Source organism: Canis lupus, chromosome 13 (genome assembly GCF_011100685.1).
Source record: "Canis lupus familiaris isolate Mischka breed German Shepherd chromosome 13, alternate assembly UU_Cfam_GSD_1.0, whole genome shotgun sequence".
NCBI lineage: Eukaryota > Metazoa > Chordata > Mammalia > Carnivora > Canidae > Canis > Canis lupus.
The window spans coordinates 60,451,224-60,476,454 of record NC_049234.1 but is presented as its reverse complement, the minus strand read 5'-3'; the positions used below and the strand labels follow the sequence as shown (position 1 = coordinate 60,476,454).

Here is a 25,231-nt window from a genome sequence, read left to right as displayed (position 1 = left end):
AACAACAGGAAATAAGTACTCTCCATTTATTGGTTCATTGACTTTGAAGAAGTATTACCTCAGTATATGAGCTTCTAGAAGGTTCCTTAAAGAATTATTTTTTTAAATTAAAATCAGACGTGAGGGGATATTGAAATCTTAGCATTATTTATTTAAACATCGTGAGTACTTGAAATATCTCTCATGTTAGGAACATAATCACTAGTGTTAAAAGTAAAAAGAAAGTGAATTAATATTTTTAGCTCAGAAAATCAACATAATTTGTCTTTTAGTTCTAGATTATTAATTGCATTTAGAAAGGAAAGAAAAAATAATAAATACCTTATCTTTAGTGAAAGAACTGTAACTGAAGGAATACAGGACAATTGAGAAGGAATGTATTTGGCAGGAAGGGGCAGGGTGTAATTCCAATTCTAAGGTAATTTAAAAACATTTCTCTAGCTTATAACAATACTATAAATATTAGAAATAGATTTTAAGAATATAAATATATACGTATAATATATTTATATTATATATTATATATAATTATACATTATAGTATATTTTATTTTCTATTATATAAATATTATATATTATATATATAAAATATATATAATATAAATTTAGCCTTCTAAAATATTTTGACAAACAGAAATGTCTTATATCATCTATCCTTTTTGGAGTTCACTTAAAAAAAACACAAAACAAAAATTAGACCTACTATTCCTATAGTATTTTTATAGAGTGCATCTTTTTATCATAAAGAGAAAAACTAATTCATTAAAAAAAAATAACTTCATTACTACTTGAAATGGAACAGAATGAAATGCCCTCAACTCTATGATCAATGAGTCTTTGACAAAGCAGGAAAGACTATCCAGTGGAAAAAAAGTCTCTTCAATAAATAGTATTGGAAAAACTGGACAGCCACATGCAGAAGAATAAAACTAGACCATTCTCTTACACCATACTCAAAGATAAACTGAAAATAGTTGAAAGATCGAAATGTGAGATAAGAATTCATCAAAATCTTAGAGGAGAATACAGGCAACAACCTTTTTGAACTTGGTCACAGCAACTTCTTGCAAGACATGTCTCTAAAAACAAGGGAAACAAAAGAAAAAATGAACTATTGGGACTTCATAAAGATAAAAAAGTTTTTGCACAGTAAAGGAAACAGTCAACAAAACTAAGACAACCTACAGAATGGAAGAAGATACTTGCAAATGACATATCAGATAAAGGGCTAGTATCCAAGATCTATAAAGAACTTATTAAACTCAACAGCAAAGAAACAAGCAATCCAATCATGAAATGGCCAGAAGACATGAACAGACATTTCTCCAAAGAAGACTTACACGTGGTCCACAAAAAAAAAAAATGCTCCATATCACTTGCCATCAGGGAAATACAAATCAAAACCACAAGGAGATACCACTTTACACCAATGTGAATGGTTAAAATTAACAAGACAGAGAACAGCAGATGTTGGGGAGGATATGGAGAAAGGGGAACCCTCTTGCACTGTTGGTGGGAATGAGAATGCAAGCTGGCACAGCCACTCTGGAAAACAGTGTGGAGTTTCCTCAAGAAGTTGAAACTAGAGCTACCCTTTGACCCAGCTAATGTGCTATTGGGTATTTACCCCAAAGATACAGATGTAGTGAAAAGCCAAGACATCTGCACCCCAATGTTCACAGAAGCAATGTCCACAATAGCCAAGCTATGTAAGGAGCTCAGTGTCCTTCAACAGATGAATGGATAAAGAAGAAACGGTATATTTTTATACAATGGACTATTACTCAGCCATCAGAAAGGATGAATACCCACCGTTTACTTCTATGGGGAGGGAACTGGAGGGTATTTTGCTGAGTGAAATAAATCAATTGGAGAAAGACAATTATCATATGGCTTTGCTCATATGTGTAATATAAGAAATAGTAAAAGGGACCATAAGGGAAAGAGGGGAAACTGAATGGGGAAAAATTAGAGAGGAAGACAAACCATGAGAGACTCTGAACTCTGGGAAACAAACTGAGGGTTGCTGAAGCATAAGTGGGTGGTGGGGAGGGGTGGGGTAACTGGGTGATGGACACTAAGAAGGGCACATGATGTGATGAACAATGAGTGTTATAGTATATGTTGGCAAATTGAATTTAACTAAAAAAAAGAAATAGGAAAAAATAACTTCATTACTACTTGTAATGGCAGAAATTTTGTCAGTTTGTGCACTTATAATGTCTGGCATGTAGTTTAGGCTCTATAAATATTTCTTACATGAACAAATAAATTTACAAGATGGTTTTAGGCAACACACAATTAAATGGATTTTTTAAAATTTATATTAATGTGTATTAGAAAAATATTCATATAAGTACATAGTAAACCTGTGACTCAGGTTATGATTATATAAAGTTCCTATTAAAAATAAACTATTTAAATAATGTTAAGTTTAAAATATTGAAATATATCCTAGATAAAAAATGCATACAGCAAACATTTGAAATGCCATGTTGGGGTAACTGAAGCTTACAATAATGCAGCACACTCAATAACAAGATCTCTATTGCTTTAGAGAATTTGAGAAGTTAAATAATTAGTGGAGCTATGGAGGAATAAACCTCTGTTAATTTAATTATTCAAAGAATTAAACCAAAAGGAGTGGGGGTTTTTTTGTTTTGTATTCATAGCTAAAAAATGTACTTGTTTTAAGATTACCCCTATTGTTTAGATGCCAGACTGTACTATAAAAGAAAAAAACTTAATTTTCAACTGGTATGTATTTATTCAAACATATTATGCACTTTTTATATACAATAATTTATGCAAATACATCCATTGGTACTATTGCTAAAAATAAGTATGCAATTTTAGTTCTTCCCAATTGTTTTTTTTTTTTTTGGATATTGTTTATTGGAGTTCGATTTGCCTACATATAGCGTAACACCCAGTGCTAATCTCATCAGGTGCCCCCCCTCAGTGCCTGTCACCCAGTCACCCTAACCCCCCTTCCACCTCCCCTTCCACTACCTCTTGTTTGTTTCCCAGAGTTAGGAGTCTTTATGTTCTGTCTCCCTCTCTGATATTTCCCACTCATTTTCTCTCCTTTCCCCTATGATCACTTTCACTATTATTTATATTCCCCATATGAATGAAACCATATAATGATGTCCTTCTCCAATTGACTTATTTCACTCAGCATAATACCCTCCAGGTCCATCCACACTGAAGCAAATGAGGGTATTTGTCGTTTCTAATGGCTGAGGAATATTCCATTGTATACATAAACCACATCTTCTTTATCCATTCATCTTTCCATGGACACCGAGGCTCCTTCCACAGTTTGGCTATTGTGGCCATTGCTGCTAGAAACATCGGGGTGCAGGTGTCTGGGGGTTTCCCTGCATCTGTATCTTTGGGGGTAAATCCCCAACAGTGCAATTGCTGGGTCGTAGGGCAGGTCTATTTTTAACCCTTTGAGGAACCTCCTCAGTTTTCCAGAGTGGCTGCACCAGTTCACATTCCACCAACAGTGTAAGAGGGTTCCCTTTTCTCCGCATCCTCTCCAACATTTGTTGTTTCCTGCTTTGTTAATTTTCCCCATTCTCACTGGTGTGAGGTGGTATTTCATTGTGGTTTTGATTTGTATTTCCCCGATGGCAAGTGATGCGGAGTATTTCCTCATGTGCTTGTTGGCCATGTCTATGTCTTCCTCTGTGAGATTTCTGTTCATGTCTTCTGGCCATTTCATGATTGGATTATTTCTTGGGTGTTGGGTTTAAAAAGTTCTTTATAGATCTTAGATACTAGCCCTTTAACTGATATGTCATTTGCAAATACCTTCTCACATTCTGTAGGTTGTCTTTTAAGTTTGCTGACTGTTTCTTTTGCTGTGCAGACCTTTTTATCTTGGTTAAGTCACAATAGTTCATTGTTGCTTTTGTTTCTCTTGCCTTCATAGATGTATCTTTCAAGAAGTTACTGTGGCCAAGTTCAAAAAGGGTGTTGCCTGTGTTCTCCTCTAGGATTTTGATGGAATCTTGTCTCACATTTAGATCTTTCATCCATTTTGAGTTTATCTTTGTGTCTGGTGCAAGAGAGTGGTCTAGTTTCATTCTTCTGCATGTGGATGTCCAATTGTCCCAGCACCATTTATTGAAGAGACTGTCTTTTCTCCAGTGGATAGTCTTTCCTGCCTTGTCGAATGGTAGCTGACCATAGAGTTGAGGGCCCATTTCTGGATTTTCTATTCTGCTCCATTGATCTATGAGTCCATTTTTGTGTCAGTACCACACTGTCTTGATGACCACAGCTTTGTAGTACAAGTCGAAGTCTGGCATTGTGAGGCCCTGCTTTGGTTTTCTTTTTCAATATTCCCCTGACTATTTGGGGTCTTTTCTGATTCCACACAAATCTTAAGATGATTTGTTCCAACTCTCTGAAGAAAGTCCATGGTATTTTGATAAGGATTGCATTGAATGTGTAAATTGCCCTGGGTAACATTGACATTTTCACAATGTTAATTCTGCCAATCCATGAGCATGGAATATTTTTCCATCTCTTTGTGTCTTCCTCCATTTCTTTCAGAAGTGTTCTGTAGTTTTTAGGGTATATATCCTTTACTCTTTGGTTAGGTTTATTCCTAGGTATCTTATGCTTTTGGGTGCAATTGTAAATGGAATTGACTCCTTAATTGCTCTTTCTTCAGCCTCGAACTCCAATGAAAAATATATAAAAAAAAACAAAAAAGAGATAATGATGTCTGAACAGTTGAATATTAACAATAAAAAGCCACTGTATTATAAAAAAATGAGAATGATATTTTTGATTCATGTTATGATGATATGAGTCAAGGTGTTGTATCTCATGGAATGTGGAGTAAATGTCCTTCTGAAAAGAAAAGAAAGATAAATCAGTTCATTGGTTTAACTCTTGATTTAAGAACAAACTATCAGAGACAGAAATGCCAGGATAGTGTTCTTCAGTATAAAATAGTAGGTAGGAAAACACAAAATTGTGACAAAAGAATACAGAATTGTGAAAAACAAGTGAAGTTAGTGGACATTTAACAACCTTTTGAAGAAGTTTTGCTGTGACAGAGTGGCTCTTGTGTGGCCAAGAGGTACTTTCTGGCCTTTGATCCTTCCACATAGGTCTATGGTTGGTAAAACAATGAAACAATCACACTTTCATACTCAAATACAAAAATCAACACTCATTCTGAGTGACTGAGAAAGTCATTTCTGTTTACTGGAATAAGATACATTTCATCAAATCAAAAATTATCAGAATAATGAAAGCAAATTTTACCTGTCTGGGAAGAAATGTCCATATTCCCGACCCACTTATGTTTCTGCAAAATAAATTATATTTAGTACAATAATGCTGAAACTACACACAAATGAACAAACAAAAAAACAACTACTCTAAATTCTTATGTAATTTAAATATGTTATGACTTACTTCCTAGAAGATACTAGCAGATTCCTCAGGGAAAAAATTTGTATGATTTACTTTCTTATTATTTTTCTTATTATTTTTCCATATATCCAAAAGAAACACAGAACCACAATCATTTTCTGGAAACTCCAGGTACAACATTTTGCCTATTTCATGAAAATATGAACATACTATAAAGTCAACATTTGTAATAGCATAAAGTCAATTTTTTTCTATGTATCTAATGAGTAAGGGACAGGAGGGGCTACATAGGAAGAGATAGATAGGGAGCTATGTGATCAGGCTCATGGAAATCTCAAAAATGCTGGAGTGTAAGGAAACCAGAGAAAAGGCAACAACCCAGACCACCCTGCCCTAGGTGTGGGCAGGGAGGGTGTCTTCTTTATGACAGTCATCTGTGACCAACAAAAAGTAACCAGACCCTAAAAAGAAGTAGGTCATTAAAGATGTTATCACCAGTCCTTACTTAAACCAAGATGTCACAAAAATAATAAGACCACATGCTCCCTGGTCAATTCTCAATAAAAGATTGTCAGTGGAGGCCCATGTTTGTAACCCTATTGGGACTCCTCTCACTCCTGGGATTTTTTTCTGTATCCTTGCTTAATAAACTCCTATTGCTTTGCTCACTCTCCCTTGTCCACAAGAGTCATTCTTCGACTCTGTGAGACAAGAACCTAACTCTTCTGCTTCACTAACTTGTTATATTCTGGAGAGCTGACTCATTTTCTTCTCAGGCTGAGCTAGAGTTGGATTAATTACAAATTTTTTGCAAAAAATCAACAGGATCTATGTGAGGAATTTTTTTTCCCTCAAATTGCTTTCCTCTATTTTAGAGACAATGCATTTAAGCACAAAAATGAGACAAATCCTCCAGTGATACTGGGATTAACTCTTTAATGAAACCAGAAAGGAGTATTTTATACTTCATCTCTGTTTACAAGGTATATTTAACATGAAGGCTTGAGTGAAAAGATCACTACTATTAAATGACCTCCAAAAAATGAAAGGGGAAGATTTTAAGGATTCTGACAATGCACAAACTGCTCTGGTACATTTAGAAGCATGCGTTGTTGGCATACCTCTCCAAATTTGCCATATTCTGTGACAATTGAGCGTTGAATCTCACAGAATGTAGTATCTGTTACTTAGTTCCAGAATATTGTATTGCTAATGAAGTTCCTTATTTCAGTAGAGGTGAGGACCTCTATGTCCATCCAGATAGGAAAAAATAAAAAGAAAAAAATTTAATTTTTTGTGTTTATTCATAAAGCCAATTGAATCTCTGGGTTTTATTTTGTTTTGCTTTTGTTTAATGGGAAAGACCTTCACTATATTTTACCAGGGGAAACATTAATTGATGAGAGTTCATTTGCAAAATTGTCTACTATATATAAATATTCAAAATTCTATATTTGGAGTAAATTCTATTCTCCTTAATACATTTCTTATTTTTTGCAATTGTTTGGGCACTTGGGATTTTAATAAAGTCAATTAACTTGTCACATATTTTAAATAGAAAAGGGCATGTGTGAACTACTTTAGATAATATTAACTTCTTCAGTAGAAAAACGTGTTTCATTTAGTTTTTTCATTTACATTCCAGTTAATAACATGGAACACATATCTCCTCTTATACAAAGTCAAAATTGAAAGCTGAAATAATTTTCTTGATGTGAATACTTGATATATAAATCCAACACTAAGTTCTTAGAAAATGATGGCAAAAATCGTTTTTACTGCCATTATCTTATACCTGTTAGTAGCTTCATTTTATTCTAGCTGAGTAAAAACTGTCATGATCATAAAGAAGCCAATATTATAATGAAAAGAAAGAATAGAATAGTTATAGCATAACAGAGGGGAGAAAAGAGTAAACCAACAGATTGATGTGATAATTACTAATACTTTCTATTTTATTTTATTTTTAAATTATTTTTTAAAGATTTTATTTATTTATTCATGAGAGACATACAGAGAGAGAGAGAGAGAGTGGAAGAGACACAGGCAGAGGGAGAAGCAAGCTCTATGCAGGGAGCCTGATGTGGGACTTGATCCCAGGACTCCAGGATCACACCCTGGGCCAAAGGCAGGTGCTAAACTACTGAGCCACCCAGGGATCCCCTTTCTTTTTTTTAAAGAAAATCTCTACACCCAATTTGGGGTTTAAACTCATGAATGTAAAATCAAGAATTGGATGCTCTACTAACTGAGCCAGTCAGGCATCTGAATACTTTAGGAATAATGTATTTTTCAAAAGAGGTATGTACATTGGTTTTTAGACATAATATTATTATAGTGTATAATGTATTATAGTGTATAGTATATAATATTATTATACACTTAATATTCTACAAAATAGTGTAAATATAACTTTTATATGCACTGGGAAACCAAACAAGTCATTTGGTTCTCATTATTGCAATATTTGCTTTATTGTGTTGGTCTGGAACTGAACCTGCATTATCTCCAAGCTATGCCTGTAATTAGAAATTTCCTTTTTATTAATGAAATAAATGGTGTTTTAAAAAAATTAAGTGTTATTGTTTTGATGAGAATTAATTATTGTATGCATGTGTTGAATTACTAAATTTTACACCTGAAATCAATATTATACTATTTGTTAATGAACTGGAATTTAAATAAAAACTTTAAACAAACAAACAAATAAATAATAAAAAGAAGAGGGATTCCCTAGGTGGCTCAATGGTTTAGTGCCTGCCTTTGGCCCAAGACGTGATCCTGGAGTCCGGGGATCAAATCCCGCATCAGGCTCCCTACATGGAGCCTGCTTCTCCCTCTGACTTTGCCTCTTTCTCTCTCTCTCTCTCTCTCTCTGTCATGAATAAATAAATAAAATATTTAAAAAAATAATAATAAGAAGAAGAAATAAAAGGAAAAGAAATATTCTTAAAATGTTAATTTAAAAAATAAAACAAAAGATCTACTAATCTCTGAGCATCTGCCATTCTTCTAGACATTGTACTAAACTTGTTATGTGTATTATCTGAACAAGAATATTATAAGGTAGATTTTCCCACTGTTTTACAGATGAATTACAGAATTACAGAAATTACTTAATTTCTAAAATCTTCATTTTGAATGCCCCACCATCAAAAAGCAAGATCTTGGAACATAATAATAAAACAAAACCAACACAATATAATCCCAGTTTCTATTTGTCAATTCTGTTAAAAAAAAAAAAACCCTGGTAAAAAATAGTAAATAAGAGTACTATGCTAATAAGAAAAAAAATATTACAAATACTGTATTTTAATATCTTTAAAAATATTGTTTGTATTTTTCTGCTAAGTAATATTATTTGGCTTTATAGACATTTTTCACAGATAAAAGTAGGAGAGAAAGGATGTATGAAAATATACCTTGTTTTCTAAAAGGAAGACAAAAAATCCAGGCAGTGGATAATGTCAATATTGTTTAAACCTTGTTTCTCCATAATATGGTAATTGTGTGGTTTAAAATACCAGTAACTCATTTAGATTCTAAGAATTACTATGATCACCTATTATTTTCCTGCCTAATTTTTGTACCCACATATTCTAAGGAGTGCTTTATATGGTATGATTCAGAACGTGGTAATAGGAAATGAAGATGCTAGTATGTGTATTGATTATTAACATTCTGTTTTTATATAGGCTTACCTCTGCCATGAGCTAGTTCTGTCCTTCAAGGAAGTTCTTAATTCTCTCTTGGCCTCAATTTCTTATATGTATAAATTTAGGTGACTATAGGCAAAAAGAATTTCCCAGATGTATTTTAATTTTCTCTGAACATGTATCTGAAAAACATTTGGATATGTAATAAAATTGCATCCCTATAAAAATGAATGTGCTTCATTATTTGCATGAATGAAGAACTGAAACTTGGTAGCCATCTACCAATTATAAACATGTATCTGCCTGAATGATAAGCCACATAATATAATAGGACACCTATCCACTCCTTATTAGCACTGTAGATTGAAAAAATAATCTTGGTCTTCAATTTTTATGCCTTTAAGAGGATGACAATATATACGTGATGTGTGTACATGTTATTGCAGTTCAGCAATAATGTTTATAACAGAAAATATCATGTAGATGAAAGATGCTAAATTAGAAAATAAAAATTCAAGGAACTCTAGAGGCCAGGTAAGTGATTTAAATTAGTAAAATAGAACTAGATATCCAAAAGCTATAAAGAACTCATCAAATTCAATACCCCCAAACCAAATAATCTAGTTAAGAAAGGGGCAAAAGGCAGGAATAGACACTTTTCTGAAGAAGACATCCAAATGACTAACAGATACATGAAAAGATGGTCAACATTACTCATCATCAGGGAAAAAAATCAAAGCCACAATGAGATACCACCTCATATCTATAGAAAAGGCTAAAATTAACAATACTGGAAACAACAGATGTTGGTGAGGATGTGGAGAAAGGGGAACCCTTCCACACTGTTGATGGGAATGTAAACTGGTGTAGCAACTCTGGAGAAAAGTATGGAGGTTCCTCAAAATGTTAAAAATAGAACTACCCTATAATCCAGGAATTGCACTACTAGATATTTACCCAAAGGATACAAAAGTACTGATTTGAGGGAGTACATGATCCCAATGTTTATAGCAGCATTGTCGACAATAGCTAAACTATGGAGACAGTCCAAATGTCCACAGACTATCCACACAGTCCAGATGTCCACAGTCCAATGTCCATATATATAAAGGAATATTACTCAGCCTTCAGAAAGCATGAAATATTGCCATTTGCAATGCTGTGGAGGGAGCTAGAGTGTATTACACTAAGTGAAATAAGTCAGAGAAAGACAATCACCATATAATTTCACTGATGTGTAGATTTAAGAAACAAAACAGGTGAACATATGGGAATAGGAGAATAAAAAAAAAAGAGGGAAACAAACCATGAGAGACTCTTAAGGGGTTAAGAACTCTAGATTGAGAAAACAGCAAACAGAAAGGTCTTAGGTGGTAGTTCACCTACAGAGCTCAAGGAATAGCAAAGAGGCCAGCAGAACAAGAGCAGGAAATAAGTGGAGCATATAGAACAGGACTTAGAGTAGCATCAGAGGGCCTGATGAAGGTTTTTTTTTTTTCTTTTTTTTTGGTAATTTTAATGATTTCGGATTTTAACCTGGGAATGACAGGAAATCAATGGAAAAATGCATGGTAATACAGTGAAATACTATGAATTGCACTTAAGAATATCACCCTGTCTTGTCCTTTAAAAATTGTCTGAAGGGGAAAAAAATCAGTGCGACAAGCTGGAAGGCTATTCTTATATTTCAAGCAAGATATAATAGTGGTAACAATGAAGGTAGCAAAAGTGTCAGATTCTGGATATCATTTGAAAATAGAGCCTAAGCGGATACCTAGTACATTAAGCACCTGACTGTTGGTTTTAGCTTAGGTCATGATCTCAGTCAGGAAGGAGATCCAGACCTGTGTCAAGCTAGGCCTTCAGCACAGAGTCTGCTTGAGTTTCTCTCTCCCTGTGCCTCTGCCCCTCCTTGCTCTCTAAAATAAAGAAGTAAATCTTTAAATCTTTAAATATTTATTTATTTATTATTAATTAATTAATTAATTTATTTATTTAGAGAGTGTGTGTGTGAGAGAGAGATAGAGCACACACAAGCAGGGGAAGGGGTAGAGGCTGAAGTGGACTCCCCACTAAGCGGGGCGCCCAATGAACCAACTGAGCCACCCAGGCACCCGATAAGTAAATCTTTAAGAAACAAAAAAAGTAAAGGAAAATAGAGCCAAAAGGATCTGCTAATGGATAAAATGTGGATGTGAAAAAAAAGAGAAAGAAATCAAAGAGGACTAGTAGTTTTTGGCCTCAGCAATGACAGAAAGACAGTTTTTTATTTTGTTCAAATAATTTAATGGAAATAATGAAAATATTCCTTATAAATAAATAATGCTATCTATTCTTACCTCATAATTTGTTAGAGTTAACCAATTTTATGTTATATTGGTCATAAACCTAGATCATTATACAAATCCATGCTATTTGTTGTTTTATTTTCCTTCCCCCATCCCCAACTGTGTTTTGGAAGTTATTAAACAGTTTCTCAAATATTACTTAGGAGAAAGGTTTTAGGATCAGCTCTATCTCTAAATAAATGTAGTATCTGAGCAAATAATGCAAATTCTCAGGTCCCAAAATTCCTTCTCTGTAAATTACATTTAAAACATTATATGAATGATATTTAGAATCTCTTCCAGTTCTTACTTCCTGAACATTTTTTGGTCTCTTTATTGTACTCTTTATACTGCTTTGTTTGTTTCGGTTTATCTATTTTCTTTCTTCAGGATATTATTCACTTGGTTTTAGTTATTTATCTTTGTGCCTCACCCAAAACTCATGCTTGCATATTTCAGATTCAGTAGTCAATATAGGAAAGTGCTTTGGCTGAACAAATTATGTTTATGACAAATAGTCCTAGAACATCTTGCATCTTGCTTTTGTTTTGTTTTGTTTAAGTTGGCTCCATGCCCCATGTGGGGCTTGACCTCATAACCCTGAGATCAAAAATCGCACACTCTATCGATTGAGCCCACCAGGCACTCCACATCTTGCTTTGACTGTATCTTGCTCTCCACCCAGGGTTGTCACATAAAATTTCAATGGATGAAATTCTCATTTTACTTTATATAATTGGCAACTGTTAAGTTATGCACTAGAAAACCTTACGTTGCCCACATGATACTTTGCTCCTTACCTGTCATTGTGTTCTAATGCTTACCAGCTAGTGGTACCAGGTATGATCTTAAATCTCTGGTTTTTCCATTTTTTCTTGGACAAGCCTCTTTCTTTAGTGTATTTTTAGCGATTTCCTTGATCACTTGCCTACTTTTCTGGCCCAAATGAGTCCATAACTATACTAACTACTGCAACTCAAAATTGGTGAAGGAGTTTTACAAGGAAATGCTGTATTTATTGCACAATACAGACAGCATATTGCTGAGAAGACACAAAGGCAATATTGAGTGGGTATGGCATGCTTGCTTTTTTATTCCTTTCTTAGTAATTACACTCTTTTGCCAGTGGCCTTGGCAACTGAGGGCTAATACATAAGAGCACCCTGGGCAGCCAAGGTCTTTTCTACTTGGACATATAGTTTTAGGGTCATTTCATCATTTATTTTCATAGCTTCTTCCTGGTTTAATATGAAAATAGTCTTAGAATGAATATTAGTTAAATAATTCAAATACACAGTAGATATTGATTTAAGTTTTCTAAGCAATATAAAACATAAGCAATAATCGGGAGTGTTCTCATCCCTCCTACATGTAGCATGATATGTATGAATGCAAGTTACATAATCATTATGCTAATACCCTTCTTGTTTACTTGTAAAGGGCATCTATCTGTGCTTAAGGCCTGAATATATCTACTATCAGTAATGAGAAAAAAAGAACATTGTAAAAATAAGTAGCTTTATACACAATTAGACAATTATATTATGAACATCAACCACTAAGGAAGTAAAGAAATTTGAGGACTGCTTTTCTAAGTAGGTACATATTAAGTGCTTTTGAGGTTTGCCGCAGACTCTATATTGTAGCACTTCTGGCAAATCCTGCTCCTCTCTGCGCTTCTGTTTCCTGTCTTCCTTCCATCTTCTGCTCTTTCACAAGCATTAGCTGATAAACTTTGACTTACTGCAAAAGATATGAACCCAAACCTGAGCAATCCCGTATTAATAAAAGTGTACAGCTAGCATTCGTTCTCTAGAAGTAGGTACTCTCTTACTGTTATCTCCAACCTAAAACCCTTCAACAAATCCCCATTGTCTACAGAATAGATAATAGGTAATATCTAGATGATATTAGATATCAAATTGTTTTCTTTACCCAAGTAGATGTATGGCAAGATGGTTGCAGTATAATATCAATAGGTCAAGAGTATTGTTTGGGTGAAGGGGGGGCGTTGATTGTGTTTGGGCTGAAATGACTAACCACCAAGTATTGGTTGAGCTAGGAAGGCAGAGAGGCCAGTAGTTGAGTAGTAATAAACCAAAACACTAAAAAGGGTTTGAATGAATGTATTACTGATATGGATACTTTTGTTCATTTTTAATTTTCACATTAACCAGAATTTTCTTCTTTTTTAAATATCCCAAACCCATAACCGCTTGCCTCACTGTCTGTTGAGAACCACATCCTAAAATTAAGATGAACCACATCTTAAAATTAAAATTAACCACATCTAAAAATTAAAATCATTTAATTTGAAATTTTTTGCCCTATATTTCAAAGTATGTATTATATTGACTTCTTTTCCGCTTCTTCTGTGTCAGGAAAACTGGTGCATTTTGTGCAGGCCTAATTCTTTTGGCTGTGGCCCCAAATCTATCAGAATTTGCTTCATCAATTTATTCTCACACCTTTGGTGTGTTTCAGCTTTCTCACCATTGATCTCTTTATTTTGAACCACAAACCTTGATCCTAAAACTACCTTCCTGTGTTTCTGGTTGTCCCTATTGTTTTAGATACCATTCCACAGGTGTCTTTACTTCCTCTTCTAAAATCTCAGAAGAGTAATGTTGCTTTGAATTCCTCCCACATTACTTGCTTTTTAACCACTTGCAGTGCATCCCAATGGTTTCAATGATAATGACTCTCTGTGTCCAAAAACCTCCTCCTTGTTTCCACCTTAGTTCCACCTGTGTGGCATTTTCCTCTTAATTCCACTTGTTTCTTCTAGCTATTTCCTCCCATGGCTTCCATGATTTTCAGTCTCTTCTCCTCGATACTTTGTATTTCTCCTATTTGCTTTTGTTCTACCAGCCCCTGAATAACAGGGAGCGCTTGAGTTCTAGTCTTAGACAATTTCTTTTCTCACTTGCACACTTTCCCTAGGGAAGTTCATTTATTCCTTTGTCAGGAAAAAAATTTCTATAACGTACTTATGACTACTCTAAGCATCACATTTAAGTGGCAAAGCCTTCTGGATACCTTCAAACTTACCGTATACAAGATTTAAGCCTTTCTAATTTCAGCCTGGCTTCTTATCTTGGTTTACAACATGATTAACTTTTCAAAACCCAGGCATATGTTATTCATTCATTTCCCTGATTTCTTGCATTTCTCATATTTTAATGACATATTTGTCTTCTCAGTGCTTAAGATGCCCAGTACCATCTTTCTAGTTGATGTCATCATAATGTCTGTCTTCAACTACTATAGTATGTTACTAACATGTTACTATAATAGCTCCTTTACTAGGCTACCCTAAGATAGTGTCATAAAGTCATAAAATTCAAGAAATTTCACAATCCCTCCTTCTTTCAAATCTCTAGTATCTTTCCTTATTTCCAATGAACTATGTCACCCTGCATAATTGAAATTCAAAGGCATTATGATCTGACTCCATCAAACCCTTGCAATAGTAGTTTTATACTCTCTGCCTTCTACATATCCTGAAGTACAAATCCCACCAAATGTGGTATTTTTCTCTTCAATTCCTCTTTCCTTCAGCCAAAATACTTTATTCACATTTTATCATTTCTTAAAATACTACTTATTCTTTTCAGGTCTAACTAAAAGCACAGCTCTTTAATAACCAATTCCCCTGCCCACACTCATCACCAATGCCCCACTCCTCCAATTCAAGCATAATTAAATCCTACACATTTAAGCACAAATGCTACATTAAGAACAAGTTTTATAACAGAGTTTATAAAAGGAGTTAAAACATGGACACTGCATATGAACAAACAGAAATACATGTAGTCAGACAGATCTAGTTTTAAGTGGTATCTTTGCAATTAACGAAAATATGATTTGAGCAAGTTACTCAATCTCTTGTCTCAATTTCTTCAACCAAAATATGGAAAGGACAACTACCTCATGATATTTTTGTAAAGATTATACAAGATAATGTCTGTAAAACACATAGTGCCTGGAATAGGGGTATAGTAAGCATAAAAAATAAAGGTTATTATGCCTGAAATAGAAAAAGGTAATATTTATCAGGTAAATAAGTCTGCATGACATTTTACAAAATTTTTGTTACAGATTTACCAAGAATTTTCACTGTACCAGCTATCCAGATAGATTCCTTTTCTAAGATGTTTCATTACAGAGGAAAATTTATTCCTCTTGTGTACACAATGTTGAAGTGAGAAATTTATTCTTCCCAAATCAAGTAGTTCTGGGAGCTTAGCAGTTAGCCTTACATGACTAAACTATCATCATGGACTTGTTATCTTGTTATTTTCTCCACTGTAGCATGAAACACCAACAACTGCTTAGGTTGGCGTGAAGTTGTGGCCTCTGTGAAGTCCCTCGTATGTCTGATATTCATATAGAAATCCCCTCACAGTTAATATCTTGAGGAGCCACGAGGGCTGAAGAGACTTAACTGCATCCACAATAAGTTGTGGATTGGGCCAGAGCCTCAATGTCTTCCAGTTATTAGACAATTACATTTCCTGGACAGATTTCCTTTATTGGCTTGTGATTTGCTTTCTTGTTAAAATGCTCCTCAGAATTTCTGGGGACAGATAATAGGCAGAAATCATATTCTAATCATGTGGACCTCTTGGAATTGAAGCTGACCGTTGATTTTATCTCAAACCGCAAAATTAGCATACCACCAAATACAGTATATAAACCACCACAAAAGCAGACAGACCATCATCCACTTAGCTTCCCCTTCACTTTCTGTACTCCACCTTGGAAAAAAGGTAAGAATTTCATATATAAATTTTATGTATTCTCTCTTCACTTTTATTTCAACTAGGCTAAATTATATGAAGAAAATAATTGCTTAAAATAGGATCTTTGAAATAAGAGTATTTAAAATAGCACTGACACTATTTTCAATACCTAGGTTAAAAAAATAGAAAGATCTAAGAACATTTGATAAAAATTATGAGTGCAAATGTTTTATGAGTCTAAAAAATGTAGTAATAATGATAACCATTTTTAATACAAAGCCAATGAATAAGCTATATTAAAAAATCTACTTCTTGAATTAATAAATCTTCCAAGTTGGTTAAACATACTAAAGCAATAAAAGAAAATATACTTAAATTGTTGGTTTGGGATATGAATAATTAATGGGAAACTTTTACCCAAAAGTAGTTTTAGAGGTAGCATATTGAGTCAAGAAACTGCAGAATTTGTTTGGGGATATGCACTACTTGAAATGTTTATAAATATTTTTTCAGAAATATGTATTCAAATTTATTTAGTGTATCCAACCTCCCCCTTTATCATTTGGTTTATAATAGCTCAAAATATTGTTAAAATAGACATAAAATACAGAATTAAGTTAAAGGGAAAATGTTTTTACTTTGGAAAAAAATTCCAAAAAAAGAAAAAAAGATGATACAGAGATGACTTGAAACTAAAGCAAAAGAAAGAGAAGATTTGAAAGAAAGAATACTATAGAATACATTGGTAAAAAATGAGGTTCTGGCTAAAAAAATTAATATATAAAATGCTAATTAGAAAATATAGAAAATGAAATAAGATTCTTCCTACACATTATGATCTCTAATAGAATGCTATATTCTTTTTTGGGGGTCCTGACAATGAGAAATTATTTGGAAACTTCTGAAGCTCTTAGGCAAAGTAAAATTAAAGTTTATATAGTACCCATGAGAAAGATCTAGAAAAGAAAATCTTTTTCTGAAGTAAGAATAATTTTCAGACTTCAAATATTGGAAGGGATATTTTGCAGATGAATTAGGGACTTTTTTCATGAGACATTTTTAGTTTAGAAATTTGTTTAAATATCTGAGATTGAAGATTGTATGCCAAATGATATTAGTGGTACAAACATTATTTTGTACAAGCAATTACAGAAATGCAACAAAATCAAGCATTTAGTACATTTTGGTTAGAAACTTTAACATATATATCATGTTATACTACAAGAAGAGGTTGTTTGAAGTGGGGATTGGGCAAGGGGACCAGACACTTTGGTAAATCATCAAGAAATCAGAAAAAAAAATACAGTGTACAATCTCTAAAGTTATGTGCACAAAAGAGAGGAGGCATTATTATATGGAAATGACTAAACAAATATTCATGGAAACCATTGGTTTAGTAAAAAGAAAAAAAAAGATAAAAGAAAATATAATCTGCATATACATTTTCTTTGATCAGTTACCTCCTGATAGAACTGAGGCTTTATCAAGGCTGAGACATTTGTTTGCTGCTATCAACCCAGTACCTAGATAGTGTCTGGCAATAAAAGATGTTAAATAAATATTTTTGAACAAATGAATCAATTAGTAAATATTTCTGTAAATATTTATAACTTTTTTTCTGTCCTTCCAAAAACCCAACTATAGTGCTGTGAATGAGATGAAAAAGAGTGAGGTAGGGTAATGGTAATGGATGAAAAAATATGAATGGTATGAAAATGACATGTAAGAGTAAAGAGCCACAGTAGATTTTGACCTTGCCCGTATGATAAAGCATCTATTAGTATTTTTTTCTAAAATACAGGGTTTTTTTTATTACATATTATCTTTAGTTTCTTTAAAAGGAAAGTAATCCTAGCTAAATTAAGAAAATAGCTTGACCAAGGTATTACCATTCTTCCATTTCCTCATTGACAGGACTTGATAACCATGAAGGTTTTCATCCTTGCCTGCCTTGTGGCTCTTGCTCTTGCAAGAGAGGTAAGCAAATGTCTAATTAGGATAGAATGGAGTATCTACCTATGTGGAGAGAAGAATATCCTCAACATTTTTAAAGTACAAATAAAGCAGAATTTCAACAGATTTATTTTGACTTCCTGGAAAATGATTTGCATGACACATTATTTTGACAGTGTGCAATAGGAGCACAGATTTGGGTCAAATGGTATACAGTGGTATATACTGTGCTATCAGTCCCAAAAAGAAAAGCAAATGGACAGATAAGCAAACAGACAAAACAAAAATAAATGGATATAAACATGACAATAATAATATTGCACAAATATGATTGCAGGCATGTGCACCCTAGATAAATATATCTTATTCCAGTAATAAAATATATGTATCTTTACCTTATGGCCCTGGGCCCAATTCTACCTGTGTTTGTCCAAAGACATTTAGAGAGAGGATGGAGTATCACACGATAATCATAATCATAAATATATTTGTAATAATAATAAACTGTTTAAAACAAATTATAATAATTTTTTTCTATTAGCCATTAAAAACGTTTATTCACATAAGAAGAAAATATATCAATAAAGTTACTAAATATAAAAGACATAAAAATAACTACCTTTCAAGTCTTTCAATATAGCATTTTTTATTTCTCAAGTTTGTGAAACACATAGCTCTGCATAAAGAAGATAAAAATCATATAGGGAAAATGTTTAAGAATGAGTTAACCATGGAAACTAGAATGGTATTTTTTTCTGTTACAGAAGGAAGAACTCACTCTATCCAATGAGGTAGGATATTTTTATTCACAAAAAATTTCCAACCATAAAATATTAACATTCTTCAATGATCTAGGAAAAGCTGGTTGCTGATAGATTTGTTTTTTCTTTACAGACTGTGGAAAGCCTTTCAAGCAGTGAGGTAAGAAAATGTTTTCAGAGGCAATTCCCCAGTTTGAGAAGAGTAAAATGCTGTGCTATCTTTCTATTGTGTTACATTAGGACAATTACTTCAATGCAGCTCTGTTTGACATGTTTTGATGTAAATTTCCATTGTATATGTTTTGTTTCCATTGCATGTGCATAAAGATAGAATAAATATCTGGTGAATTCACTATTTTAGCACTTTCTAAATTGTCTCACTACTTGAAATTGTCATCGTGACCCCCTCTTTTTTTTTTTTTTAATGTACTGTACAGTCCTGTTTTCTGTCTTGAGCTGTTTTTACCCTGGCCTCATTTCCCTATTCTGATATTTATTGGGCACTGTCTGTGGGTCAGACATTGAATAGGAGCTGTGGTACAAAGGGAAAAGAGGGATGCCCAGAGTAAAGAGCTTGCAATATAATACGTGAGCAGACATGCAAATAGACACCTTTTATAATTACAATAGTCACTTTAGTAAATAAGAGATGGTGAGAGGTAGTATATAGTCTTAATCTGCCTGGGAGAATAAGGTAGGTATTTACCTTGGCACCACTCTTTATGGATATGTTATTACCTGTTAGTTAAATAGTATGTCAGTATACTTTGCCTCTCTACAAGGTTATCAGACCCTTAAGAGAGGTATTTATTTCTTATAATTAATTTGAAGTGTAAACACAGTAAGTAAACTAAGAATGATTAAAAGAATTAAAAGATAAAATTCATATTATCAACAAATATTATTCTTTAGAATCAGATAGAGTATAAGTAATCATTTGTTGACCTAGGAAGATAGCATGGTGATAGAAATTAACATCTATTAAATACTTCTTTTTGTTACTGTGTTCACTATTTTCTTATAAAACTGCATTCATTTTTCTTTTATATGATAAGTTTATGCAGAACAGTGCAACATATAAGTTTCAGCAATTATCCTGAGTTTAGAATATCATCAAAGTGTCCACATTAACCTATTACATGCCTTCATTTCCTGACTTATATTGATAAATAAGAAGCATTCATAAAACTAAACCTAATTTTATTTTTATTTTTCTTAAGGAATCTATTACACACATCAACAAGGTAACATCTTTGTATTTAAATGTACTTATTTTCAAAATTTCCTACGTTTAATTTTTATAGATGGTAACATTTCTTTACATGTGATTTGGTTTTTAGCAGAAACTTGAGAATTTTAAACACGAGGAGCAACAGCAAAGAGAGGTAATTTATGCTTGAGAATTATATTTCTAACATTATTATGAAATATAATACATGCAAAATATGTACGTATTCACTCTAAAGAATGATAATAAAACAAATGCCACTGAGGAAATTAAGTTTTGACAAAGTCAAAATATTTTTAAGACAAGGATGCGTGGGTGGCTCAGCCATTGAACATCTCCCTTAGCTCAGGGCATGATCCTAGGGTCCTGGGATCAAGTCCTGCATTGAGCTCCCTTCGGGAACCCTGCTTAGTTTCTCTTCTTCTGCCTATGTCTCTGCCTCTCTCTCTGTCCCTCATGAAAAAATAAATAAAATATTTTAAAAATATATATTGAAGACATAAGTGCAACTGTTTGACAATATCACAGTTGTTAAGTAGTAGAGCTTGCTTAAAATTAAGGATTTTCTTAGACAACATAAAATTCTTCATTTAATCAAATTACATTTGTGGTAACATATTTATCTAATTGTAATATTTCAACTTCCCTATTTTATCAGTGAAGTATTTTTTTGGAACTTATGCCCAATATTTCCTAAATCAAAATGAATTTACAAACTGATGACTCTCAAAAGACTCAAGATAACTACCTTCTACCAAGGGAAGTAGGGCTAGAAGGTGGCTGGTGTTAAGTCCTTGAATTAAGCTGTAAATTAAGAGTTAATTTTCGTTAAAACAACAGCAGCAGCAACAAATAAACCTTGGAGTTCTCCTTTAAGTCTTTTTAAATAGATCTTTACTATATGAACACAATAGATAATAATGTCTATTATCAAAACATTATGTTGAAAAGTTTATGCCTATGAAGACCAAGGTGGACAGCTACCACTATCTAGGCAATTCAGAAAAAGGTGAAATGAGTCTTGAAATCTCCAAACATTGATTTCAGTTTGGTCTGTAGATTCCACCTATGAAGGGAGTGAGTTGAGAAATTCCTCAATGAGCATTTTACTCATTAGTCTTCACCTGACTGAAAATAATTTCTCAACCAAGATCAGAAAAAGATGTTCTTTCTCTCTTTTCACTCAATTATGATTGTTCAAAAGAGAGGAGGTTAATTCCTCACAAATGACTGTTATAGATGAAGCATAGACTCAAAGATTCTTTTCCTTTTTTCCAGGATGAACGCCAGAATAAAATCCACCCCCTTTTCCAGCAACAGCCTCTAGTCTCTCCTTATGCTGATCCCATCCACTATGCTATCCTTCCACAGAACATCCTGCCTCTGGCTCAGCCTGCTGTGGTGGTGCCTTTCCTTCAGCCTGAAATAATGGAAGTCCCTAAAGTTAAGGAAAACATCTTTCCTAGGCACAAAGTAATGCCCTTTCTTAAATCTCCAGTGACACCCTTCTTGGACAGCCAAATCCTGAATGTGGCTGATCTTGAAAATGTGCATTTTCCTCTTCCTCTATCTCTGCCTCTGCTCCAGCCTCTGATGCACCAGATCCCTCAGCCTCTTCCTCTGCTCCAGCCTCTGATGCACCAGATCCCTCAGCCTCTTCCTCTGCTCCAGCCTCTGATGCACCAGATCCCTCAGCCTCTTCCTCAGACTCCTATGCTTACTCCTCAGTCAGTGCTGTCTATCCCACAGCCCAAAGTCTTGCCTTTTCCTCAGCAAGTGGTGCCCTACCTCCAGAGAGATATGCCCCTACAAGCCTTTCTGCCATACCAGGAATCTACCCACCAGGCCCAACCTGTGACTCAACCACTTGCCCCACTTGTCAACTCTGCTCTTGTAAGTCCAAACTTATTAATTCTGCTGTCTCACTTATGACATGAATATGGTGATAGAGGAAGTGACAGCTCTAGAATGAAAGAGTAAATGAAAAATGAATGGGTCGTTTACATCAGTGATTATCAATATTAGCAACATAATAGAAAAACCTGTAGAACTTTTTCTTTCCAAAATCCCAATGTCTAGCCTACCCACAAAGATTCTGATATAATTGTTCTGATTTTCTATGTAGAAGTTACTATTGGGAAAATTCACTTCAGGAGATTCTGATTGATCTATTAAAAATCTAGATAAAGAGGATTAAAGCTTATTAAAGCTAGAACTAAATTTTATAGTCTGATTGGGCTTGGAATAAAGAAGGTTTATTATTTTCTACATTTTTGAAATTTTCCTTGTGCATATCTATTCTGCAAATGCTTTATTTCACATCTTGCTTTTGACATATGTACATAAGTTGGTAAGCAATTGTGATAATTATTTCATTACTCAAAGAATTCTTAAGGAAAATGTCTTTGTGTCAATGTCTGTGTGCCAAAATGTGAATTGTATATTTATTTATTTTTATTTTTATTTTTTTGAATTCTTAAGGTTTAAAAGAATTCCAAAGTTAATGTCCCCTCCTCACTTTTGGTAAGTTTTCAGATTTTGAAGATTAGATTGATCATTTTTATAGATATCTTTTCACATTTCATTCTCCTGGATAAGTCCAAGATAGTGACAAGTTTTATCAATATACTAACTTGTTTATTAATGATCAAAGTGTCATGGAGGTCTCAATGGTTGACTATTATCTGCTGACCTGAAATTATGTATCAAATTTTAATGATGTGCTGCTGACAGATTTGACTGGTCTGCATTCAAATGCTTATATTCTGATGCTTGATTATCATCATTTTTAGGAAAAACTGAAAATAATTTCTCCTACTTTTATATGAATATATTTGAGATTTTTAAAAAGATCACTTTCATTCTCATTTTGATTTAGGCCTCATATCTTCCATTGTTTTTATCTCATTTAAATTTACATATGGGATGCCTGGGTAGCTCAGTGGTTGAGCATTTGCCTTCAGCTCAGGGATTGATCCTGAGGTCCTGAGATCAAGTCTTGCATTGGGCTCCCTGCAGGAATCCTGCATCTCCCTCTGCCTCTGCCTCCCTCTCTGTGTCTCTCATGAATAAATAAATAAAATCTAAAAATTTACATATTATCCTTTAATTCATGAGTCAAAATAAAATTAATTATTCCAGGTATGAGATTTAAAAAGAGGAGAGGAAATAGCTTTAGGATTCATAAAAACCTGTCTGTGATCATGATGGACTAGACATTTTACATTTTACTAAAAAATATCAGTTAAGCTGATATTTAATCAAACAGGAATTTTTATATTCTTTTAATGTTGGTCTCAACATTTTGCATTTGTAACAGATTTTGCTTTGTAAATCAATCACACCAAAATTACAAATGAGGAGGATGAATAGATCTATCATATAACACAACAAATTCTATTTTTTTAACATAACTAATTCTTTATATGCTTTATATTCTACAGAATTGACTGTGACTGGAAACGTGGCATCTTTTCACTTGGCATCATGTTACCAAAAATTAATAATTTTTAAATGAACCTACATGGAAAAAAATGAAAATTTGTTTCTTTATTTATTTTATGTACCATCTGGCATTCATCTTAATCTGAATTTGGCTCATAAACTCTACATTTTCCAAACTTTAATTCAATTATACCATAGAAATTTAATTTTGAGTTGGAAATACACATAAGCATGGGAAAAATATGTATAGTTTTTGCAATCATGTTTGTTGTTATTTAAATATCTATTTCCTAACCAGTCATTTCAATAAATTAATCCTTTAGGCATATTTAAGTTTTTCTGTCGTTATTTTAATTTTTCAAACCTAAACTAGCCTTAAGATTATTGGTGTTAAAAATAGCCATGGAAGAATTGAAATTGAATAGAATGCTTTGAATTGAATGGTAAAGAATATCAAAAAGTGGAAGAAAATATAGGGTGATCATACACTGTGCTTGCTCTAGAAAGTCTTGGTTTACAGCCATTGCCCAGTACACCTGTGCCTTTCACTTTCAAACATACCACCATTGGATGTTAGATTTCATGGTTACTGTAGGAAAAAAAAAAAAAAAAGCTTCTAATGCGAAAGCTGATTCACAGCTCAGCAACGTGGTAGCTAAGTGGTGTTGTGAAAGTTACTCAGTCCTTCAGAGCTTTAATTTCCACATCTATAAAATAGGCAATTCAAGGGTTTCATTGAAGTTTTAAGATGATAGTTCATTGCACAGTTACAGGATAATTGCTCCCTATTGCTCCACATTATTGACTTCACTTACACCAGAGCAATAAGAGACAGTGCCATAATCAGAATGAGCTAGATTATGTGGTTTTAGCTGGTAATGCCCAAGAGATAAGACTTATATGAGGCTCTGATACCCAATTTCTCTGATCGCAGAATAATTGTTTCATTGTGATGAATTATCCCTCTACCAGTTTCACCTGCACACTCAATCTCATCCCCTTGAGTTTACACAGTAACTCCTTCTTAGCAATTATTCCATCTTTCTTGCCATCCCCCAGAATTTCCTCACCTAAGAATCAAGTGTAAGTCAAACATATTATAATATCTTTCATTTTTAGAGAGAATTCCATCTTGTGACAGTACACTTCCAAACCCCTCCCAGTCCTTTAGGCTACCTTATGGCAACTGTTACAAAAGAACTATCCAAAAACAAAAAAACAAAACAAAAAAAAAACAAAAACTATCCATACTAAATATATTATGCTTTCATTAACCTGCTTCCATCAAGGTTATACCCTATGGAAATCACTTTTTTTCCAAGGTTACCAACAACTTTTATCTTGCTAATCTGTGTTCATTTTACCCAATCTCTCAGAGTTTTTTGGTAGAGATGATCACCTCCTTTTTTTTGCAAATATCATACTTCTCTTCATTTTAAGTCTTAAACCTACTAAAACCCTTGGCTTCTCTTTGAACACACGAGCCATTTCTTTGCAGTCTCCTTTCTTGTATTTTTTTTTCCCAACCTTTAAGTGTTGGAGTACCCTAAGGGTTTAGCCTTACTCTGACTGGCAGTGTTTAGTTCCATGTTGTTAAGTCCATTTGTGGGTTGAAAGCTTTCAAATATATATCTCCAAACTCATTCTTTCCTGACACCAAATTCACATACTCAACTTGCCTTCTAGGCCTCCATGTCTAAGTACCTAATTAATA

General features: G+C 33.5%; 1 protein-coding gene across 1 annotated transcript; it reads left to right on the top strand.

The window, feature by feature from the left end:
- The first annotated feature begins 16,107 nt into the window (after positions 1-16,107).
- Positions 16,108-23,845, top strand: CSN2 (casein beta). The gene is given in 10 exon segments (NM_001003086.1): positions 16,108-16,158; positions 18,046-18,108; positions 18,849-18,875; positions 18,979-19,005; positions 20,066-20,089; positions 20,186-20,230; positions 21,352-21,675; positions 21,718-21,966; positions 22,555-22,596; positions 23,517-23,845. Coding segments are annotated over 8 exon segments (753 nt in total). The 5' UTR covers positions 16,108-16,158; positions 18,046-18,057; the 3' UTR covers positions 22,561-22,596; positions 23,517-23,845.
- Positions 23,846-25,231: the final 1,386 nt, after the last annotated feature.